The 10,000-nt window shown below is 42.1% G+C and overlaps 1 protein-coding gene across 1 annotated transcript in view; it reads left to right on the top strand.

Moving 5' to 3' along the window:
* Window positions 1–10,000, top strand: part of LOC135093465 (mucin-2-like) — a 17,933-nt gene that overhangs the window by 3,277 nt on the left and 4,656 nt on the right. The window contains exons 3-5 of the mRNA XM_063992744.1: window positions 154–378; window positions 4,899–5,039; window positions 7,524–7,772. Coding sequence (XP_063848814.1) covers window positions 154–378; window positions 4,899–5,039; window positions 7,524–7,772 — 615 coding nt within the window. The remainder of the gene's footprint in view (window positions 1–153; window positions 379–4,898; window positions 5,040–7,523; window positions 7,773–10,000) is intronic.

The raw sequence follows: 10,000 nt of genomic DNA on the forward strand, positions 1-10,000 counted from the left end.
GCGATTCGCGCGCGCGCACACGCTCGCGCACACACACACACACACACACACACACACACACAGGGCAGTTAAACGTTTTTGTGGTTGAGGAAGTGTAGTGTTAACACCACACAACCACGCCACTCCAGAACACCATACCATAATACACCACAGGACACCACCACATCACACCACCACTAGATACTACGACACACCACCACACCACATTACTACCACAACCACCACCACCACCACAACCATCACCACACATCATACCATACCACAAAAACACCACACCACAACCACACCACACTACGGCATCCTTGGCTCCCTGATCTGCCTAGCGCCGACGAGCCCTGCCAAGGCCCTCTGTTCTCCTCCCCGTCCTGCCACAGCTAAGTTAACAATTTCCCAATGAATATTTAGTTAAATATTAATATATAGTTAAACATTTGTGTGTTTCGAGACTCAGACGTGAAAGAAAACTAGAATTAACCACAAAAACAAATACATAACCCCAAAAATGTGAATGATCACAACTATGTCTACTAGTTGTTGTTTCCATGATAAGACAAATTGCCTTTTACTGCAGCAGTCACAGGAGTATGGGAAAAATTAAACACGCTTGTGTGTGTGTGTGTGTGTGTGTGTGGTGTGTGTGTGTGTGTGTGTGTGTGTGTGTGTTACAATGTAATACTGTCTTGTGAGAGAGAGAGAGAGAGAGAGAGAGAGAGAGAGAGAGGAGAGAGAGTGAGAGAGAGAGAGAGAGAGAGATGAGAGAGAGAGGCGGGCATGGAGTGGGGTGAGAAAGGAGGTGTAGCTTAATTGACACGTGACGAGTTTTGGCCTATGATATTTACCTGTCAAAATCCTTGGAGTTGATATGTCGCTCTTGCTAAAAATAATAGTAGGAAGGGTGTTTCATCAAGCAGGGAACCGTAGAAATACATACACTAATCTAAGCATACATACATACATACATACATGCATTCATTATTATATACTTATGTAGAAGCAAATCAAGTAATGCACACACACACACACACACACACACACACACACACACACACACACACACACACACACACACACACACACACACACACACACACAGACACACACACCCACACACACACACACACACACACACACACACACGAGACGGACATTTTTCCTGCCTCCCTCATTGCCTGTGCCGTGCGTTTCCAGACACACGTGAAAAAAAAAAAAAATTTAGAATTACCCACAAAGTTAAATACTTAACCCTTAAAATTTGAATGATAACAACTATGTCTATAGGGAATTGTTTCCATGATAAGACAAGCTGCCTTTCACAGCAGCAGTCACAGGAGTATGGAAAAAAATAAACGCACTTGTGTGTGTGTGTGTGTGTGTGTGTGTGTGTCAATGTAATACTGTCTTGTGAGAGCTAGAGAGAGAGAGAGAGAGAGAGAGAGAGAGAGAGAGAGAGAGAGAGAGAGAGAGAGAGAGAGAGAGAGAGAGAGAGAGAGAGAGAGAGAGGCAGGCATGGAGTAGGGTTGAGAATAGAGGTGTTGCTTAATTGACACGTCACAAGTTTTGGCCTATGATATTTACCTATCAAAATCCTTGGAGTTGACATGTCGCTTTTGTTAAAAATAAGGGTAGGAAGGCTGCTTCATCAAGCAGGGAACCTTAGGAATACATAAACTAATCTAAGCATACATACATACATACATACATACATGCATACATTCTTATATACTTACGCAGAAACAACTGAAGTAATGCACACACACACATACACACACACACACAAATGGCAGTTAAAATGGCAATTATGGCAATTATACAGCAGTGTGACTCCTCTGTGATCGGCGACGCGCGCGCGCACACACACACACACAAACACACACACACACACTAAGGGAAGTTAAACTTGTGGTTGAGAAAGTGTAGTGTTAACACCACACCACAACGCCACTTCACAACACCATACCATAATACACCACAGGACACCACCACATCACACTAGCACTAGATAGTGTGCAGAAAAAGGCGTGCATGGTCATCCTTTGCCATGCCTACACCACCTAAGATGAAGCCCTGACCACCCTGAGTCTGTCCAGACTATTCGCCAGGAGCCGAGAGGCTGTGGAGGAGTTTGGAAGGGGACTTCTACATCGTCCACGCCTCAGCACATGATGACGCCTGACACGCCTCGCCCGGTCCGTGCCACAAGACACCACAACCAAATAACGCCCCTAAAAGCACCGCGCACGTACCGGTACTGACTCAGCGCGATTTCCACCATGGTGCGAGCCATCAATAAATAATACCTATATCGTTTCTAGATTAGACTTATCTTTAGGATTAATGTAAAGTATTTCCCCACACACTCTGTACATTTTCAGTTTGTAAATTGCCCTAATAATAAACTGTTTATTATTATTATTATTATTATTATTACTATTATTATTATTATTATTGTTATTATTATTATTATTATTTTTATTATTATCATTATCATTATTATTATTATTATCATTATTATACACACACACACACACACACACACACACACACACACACACACACACACAAGTGGCAGTTAAATTGTTAAACACCGATCAGTGTCTCTGATAGGTGAAGCGCGTGCGCGCGCGCACACACACACACACACACACACACACACACACACACACACACACACACACACACACACACACACAGGGCAGTTAAACTTGTGGAAGTGTAGCGTTAACACCACACCACCATGCCAGTCCACAACACCATACCATAATACACCACAGGACACCACCACATCACACCACCACTAGATACCACGACACACCACCACACAACACTATTACCTCCACCACCACCACCACCACCACCATCACTACACATTATACCATACCACACAACACCACACTACACTACACCACACCACACTACACCACGGCATCCTTGGCGCCCTGACCTGCCCAGTGCCGACGAGCCCTGTCAAGCCGCTCTGACCCCCTCCCCGTCCTGCCACGGGTAAGCTAACAATTTCACGTCACATATTTAGCTTAATTTCGAGGGTTTTGCAGGTGTTTCCAAGTGATTTAAAGGCTCCCTGTGACGAAATAGGTGCAGGAGGTGGACGTGAAGGGGAGAGAAGGAGAGAGAGAGGGAGTGGAGGGGAAGAAGAGGTACGTGGCATTGGTGGAAAAAAGCTACTTCGGCTCTGTAGCACGATATTTTCGTTTTTATTAGTGAACTTTGCCATGTTTTGATATTTAATTTATTGATGGAAAAGTAAAACACGCTAAAATACATAATAAGATCTTGTCTCGGTGTGTTTTTGTTTCTCGCCAAAATAACACTTTCGTCATTTTATAAATTCTCATTTTTTTTATTAGCACGTCCAGCATTGATTTGGTGCTTGATTGAACACTTAAAAAATATAAGAAACGTGTCCCAAGTGATAATATTCAATAAGATCTAGTCTAACTATTCGTATATTCAAATTTACTATGAGACCGTTGCTACATTTGAAAAATTATTTTCTTTATACTACGAGGAATTCGTGGTTTCTTTATTTATCCGAAAAGTATAGATTTTTTGTATTTAGAAAATGTAATATAATCTAGTCTGGCCGTGTTTTCCATCTCGATATTATAATATTTTTGTTGCCCCGTTCATAAAATTTACAGATCATTTCTTGAGCTTTTCTTTATTATTATAAGGGCTGGGATTGATTTTATATTCTATATATTTATTAAAGTATTTATCAAGTCAGAATATATATGGCATAACAGTGTAGCTCCGGTTTTTCGTTGGGTGGATTTGAAAATGGATTAACGTACGTAAATTAAGGTGTGACGTCATCAATGACGTCATCATGGTACCAAGACCCGGGCCGTCCCTCCATTCCCGTCTCTCTATGTCAGTGTTCAGGGTATTAGTTGAAGTATATGGCAGGTCAGAATATATAGTGCAGTCCAGCCTGGGTGTCTTTCTTTAGAGTTTCAAAATGAAGTACCGTACATAAAAAAAGGCACGAGACGGATTTTTTCCTGACTCCCTCCCTGCCTGTATATTAATATTTAGTTAAACATTTCTGTGTTTTGAGACTCAGACGTGAAAGAAAACTAGAATTAACCACAAAAATAAATACATAACCCCAAAAATGTGAATGATCACAACTTGTCTACTAGGTATTGTTTCGAAGATAAGACAAATTGCCTTTCACGGCAGCAGTCACAGGAGTATGGGAAAAATTAAACGCACTTGTGTGTGTGTGTGTGTGTGTGTGTGTGTGTGTGTGTGTGTGTGTGTGTGTGTGTGTGTGTGTGTGTGTTTCAACATAATACTGTCTTGCGAGAGAGAGAGAGAGAGAGAGAGAGAGAGAGAGAGAGAGAGAGAGAGAGAGAGAGAGAGAGAGAGAGAGAGAGAGGCAGACATGTAGTGGGGTTGAGAAAGGAGATGTAGCTTAATTGACACATCACGAGTTTTGGCCTATGATATTTACCCATCAAAATCCCTGGAGTTGACATGTCGCTCTTGCTAAAAATAAGGGTAGGAAGGCAGCTTCATCAAACAGGGAACTGTAGGAATAAATACACTAATCTACGCGTATATACATACATATATTCATACATTCTTCTGTACTTATACAGAAACAACTGAAGTAAATCACACACACACACACACACACACACACACACACACACACACAAGTGGCAGTTAAAGGTTTTAACCCGAATTATACAGCAGTGAGACTCGTCTCTGATCCGCGATTCGCGCGCGCGCACACGCTCGCGCACACACACACACACACACACACACACACACACACACAGGGCAGTTAAACGTTTTTGTGGTTGAGGAAGTGTAGTGTTAACACCACACAACCACGCCACTCCAGAACACCATACCATAATACACCACAGGACACCACCACATCACACCACCACTAGATACTACGACACACCACCACACCACATTACTACCACAACCACCACCACCACCACAACCATCACCACACATCATACCATACCACAAAACACCACACCACACCACACCACACTACGGCATCCTTGGCTCCCTGATCTGCCTAGATCCGACGAGCCCTGCCAAGGCCCTCTGTTCTCCTCCCCGTCCTGCCACAGCTAAGTTAACAATTTCCCAATGAATATTTAGTTAAATATTAATATATAGTTAAACATTTGTGTGTTTCGAGACTCAGACGTGAAAGAAAACTAGAATTAACCACAAAAACAAATACATAACCCCAAAAATGTGAATGATCACAACTATGTCTACTAGTTGTTGTTTCCATGATAAGACAAATTGCCTTTTACTGCAGCAGTCACAGGAGTATGGGAAAAATTAAACACGCTTGTGTGTGTGTGTGTGTGTGTGTGTGTGTGTGTGTGTGTGTGTGTGTGTGTGTGTGTGTGTGTGTTACAATGTAATACTGTCTTGTGAGAGAGAGAGAGAGAGAGAGAGAGAGAGAGAGAGAGAGAGAGAGAGAGAGAGAGAGAGAGAGAGAGAGAGAGAGAGAGAGAGAGAGAGAGAGAGAGAGAGGCGGGCATGGAGTGGGGTGAGAAAGGAGGTGTAGCTTAATTGACACGTGACGAGTTTTGGCCTATGATATTTACCTGTCAAAATCCTTGGAGTTGACATGTCGCTCTTGCTAAAAATAATAGTAGGAAGGGTGTTTCATCAAGCAGGGAACCGTAGAAATATATACACTAATCTAAGCATACATACATACATACATACATGCATTCATTCTTATATACTTATGTAGAAGCAAATCAAGTAATGCACACACACACACACACACACACACACACACACACACACACACACACACACACACACACACACACACACACACACACACACACACACACACACGAGACAGACATTTTTCCTGCCTCCCTCACTGCCTGTGCCGTGCGTTTCCAGACTCAGACGTGAAAAAAAAATCTAGAATTATCCACAAAGTTAAATACTTAACCCTTAAAATTTGAATGATAACAACTATGTCTATAGGGAATTGTTTCCATGATAAGACAAGCTGCCTTTCACAGCAGCAGTCACAGGAGTATGGAAAAAAAATAAACGCACTTGTGTGTGTGTGTGTGTGTGTGTGTGTGTGTCAATGTAATACTGTCTTGTGAGAGCTAGAGAGAGAGAGAGAGAGAGAGAGAGAGAGAGAGAGAGAGAGAGAGAGAGAGAGAGAGAGAGAGAGAGAGAGAGAGAGAGAGAGAGAGAGAGACAGAGAGAGAGAGAGAGAGGCAGGCATGGAGTAGGGTTGAGAATAGAGGTGTTGCTTAATTGACACGTCACAAGTTTTGGCCTATGATATTTACCTATCAAAATCCTTGGAGTTGACATGTCGCTTTTGTTAAAAATAAGGGTAGGAAGGCTGCTTCATCAAGCAGGGAACCTTAGGAATACATAAACTAATCTAAGCATACATACATACATACATACATACATACATGCATACATTCTTATATACTTACGCAGAAACAACTGAAGTAATGCACACACACACATACACACACACACACAAATGGCAGTTAAAATGGCAATTATGGCAATTATACAGCAGTGTGAGTCCTCTGTGATCGGCGACGTTCGCGCGCACACACACACACACAAACACACACACACACACTAAGGGCAGTTAAACTTGTGGTTGAGAAAGTGTAGTGTTAACACCAAACCACAACGCCACTTCACAACACCATACCATAATACACCACAGGACACCACCACATCACACTAGCACTAGATAGTGTGCAGAAAAAGGCGTGCATGGTCATCCTTTGCCATGCCTACACCACCTAAGATGAAGCCCTGACCACCCTGAGTCTGTCCAGACTATTCGCCAGGAGCCGAGAGGCTGTGGAGGAGTTTGGAAGGGGACTTCTACATCGTCCACGCCTCAGCACATGATGACGCCTGACACGCCTCGCCCGGTCCGTGCCAAAAGACACCACAACCAAATAACGCCCCTAAAAGCACCGCGCACGTACCGGTACTGACTCAGCGCGATTTCCACCATGGTGCGAGCCATCAATAAATAATACCTATATCGTTTCTAGATTAGACTTATCTTTAGGATTAATGTAAAGTATTTCCCCACACACTCTGTACATTTTCAGTTTGTAAATTGCCCTAATAATAAACTGTTTATTATTATTATTATTATTATTATTATTATTATTATTATTATTATTATTATTATTATTGTTATTATTATTATTATTATTTTTATTATTATCATTATCATTATTATTATTATTATCATTATTATACACACACACACACACACACACACACACACACACACACACACACACACACACACACACACACAAAAGTGGCAGTTAAATTGTTAAACACCGATCAGTGTCTCTGATAGGTGAAGCGCGTGCGCGCGCGCACATACACACACACACACACACACACACACAGGGCAGTTAAACTTGTGGAAGTGTAGCGTTAACACCACACCACCATGCCAGTCCACAACACCATACCATAATACACCACAGGACACCACCACATCACACCACCACTAGATACCACGACACACCACCACACAACACTATTACCTCCACCACCACCACCACCACCACCATCACTACACATCATACCATACCACACAACACCACACTACACTACACCACACCACACTACACTACACCACACCACACTACACCACGGCATCCTTGGCGCCCTGACCTGCCCAGTGCCGACGAGCCCTGTCAAGCCGCTCTGACCCCCTCCCCGTCCTGCCACGGGTAAGCTAACAATTTCACGTCACATATTTAGCTTAATTTCGAGGGTTTTGCAGGTGTTTCCAAGTGATTTAAAGGCTCCCTGTGACGAAATAGGTGCAGGAGGTGGACGTGAAGGGGAGAGAAGGAGAGAGAGAGGGAGTGGAGGGGAAGAAGAGGTACGTGGCATTGGTGGAAAAAAGCTACTTCGGCTCTGTAGCACGATATTTTCGTTTTTATTAGTGAACTTTGCCATGTTTTGATATTTAATTTATTGATGGAAAAGTAAAACACGCTAAAATACATAATAAGATCTTGTCTCGGTGTGTTTTTGTTTCTCGCCAAAATAACACTTTCGTCATTTTATAAATTCTCATTTTTTTTATTAGCACGTCCAGCATTGATTTGGTGCTTGATTGAACACTTAAAAAATATAAGAAACGTGTCCCAAGTGATAATATTCAATAAGATCTAGTCTAACTATTCGTATATTCAAATTTACTATGAGACCGTTGCTACATTTGAAAAATTATTTTCTTTATACTACGAGGAATTCGTGGTTTCTTTATTTATCCGAAAAGTATAGATTTTTTGTATTTAGAAAATGTAATATAATCTAGTCTGGCCGTGTTTTCCATCTCGATATTATAATATTTTTGTTGCCCCGTTCATAAAATTTACAGATCATTTCTTGAGCTTTTCTTTATTATTATAAGGGCTGGGATTGATTTTATATTCTATATATTTATTAAAGTATTTATCAAGTCAGAATATATATGGCATAACAGTGTAGCTCCGGTTTTTCGTTGGGTGGATTTGAAAATGGATTAACGTACGTAAATTAAGGTGTGACGTCATCAATGACGTCATCATGGTACCAAGACCCGGGCCGTCCCTCCATTCCCGTCTCTCTATGTCAGTGTTCAGGGTATTAGTTGAAGTATATGGCAGGTCAGAATATATAGTGCAGTCCAGCCTGGGTGTCTTTCTTTAGAGTTTCAAAATGAAGTACCGTACATAAAAAAAGGCACGAGACGGATTTTTTCCTGACTCCCTCCCTGCCTGTATATTAATATTTAGTTAAACATTTCTGTGTTTTGAGACTCAGACGTGAAAGAAAACTAGAATTAACCACAAAAATAAATACATAACCCCAAAAATGTGAATGATCACAACTTGTCTACTAGGTATTGTTTCGAAGATAAGACAAATTGCCTTTCACGGCAGCAGTCACAGGAGTATGGGAAAAATTAAACGCACTTGTGTGTGTGTGTGTGTGTGTGTGTGTGTGTGTGTGTGTGTGTGTGTGTGTGTGTGTGTGTTTCAACATAATACTGTCTTGCGAGAGAGAGAGAGAGAGAGAGAGAGAGAGAGAGAGAGAGAGAGAGAGAGAGAGAGAGAGAGAGAGAGAGAGAGAGAGGCAGACATGTAGTGGGGTTGAGAAAGGAGATGTAGCTTAATTGACACATCACGAGTTTTGGCCTATGATATTTACCCATCAAAATCCCTGGAGTTGACATGTCGCTCTTGCTAAAAATAAGGGTAGGAAGGCAGCTTCATCAAACAGGGAACTGTAGGAATAAATACACTAATCTACGCGTATATACATACATATATTCATACATTCTTCTGTACTTATACAGAAACAACTGAAGTAAATCACACACACACACACACACACACACACACACACACACACACAAGTGGCAGTTAAAGGTTTTAACCCGAATTATACAGCAGTGAGACTCGTCTCTGATCCGCGATTCGCGCGCGCGCACACGCTCGCGCACACACACACACACACACACACACACACACACACACAGGGCAGTTAAACGTTTTTGTGGTTGAGGAAGTGTAGTGTTAACACCACACAACCACGCCACTCCAGAACACCATACCATAATACACCACAGGACACCACCACATCACACCACCACTAGATACTACGACACACCACCACACCACATTACTACCACAACCACCACCACCACCACAACCATCACCACACATCATACCATACCACAAAACACCACACCACACCACACTACGGCATCCTTGGCTCCCTGATCTGCCTAGATCCGACGAGCCCTGCCAAGGCCCTCTGTTCTCCTCCCCGTCCTGCCACAGCTAAGTTAACAATTTCCCAATGAATATTTAGTTAAATATTAATATATAGTTAAACATTTGTGTGTTTCGAGACTCAGACGTGAAAGAAAACTAGAATTAACCACAAAAACAAATACATAACC

Source organism: Scylla paramamosain, chromosome 43 (assembly GCF_035594125.1).
Source record: "Scylla paramamosain isolate STU-SP2022 chromosome 43, ASM3559412v1, whole genome shotgun sequence".
Lineage (NCBI taxonomy): Eukaryota > Metazoa > Arthropoda > Malacostraca > Decapoda > Portunidae > Scylla > Scylla paramamosain.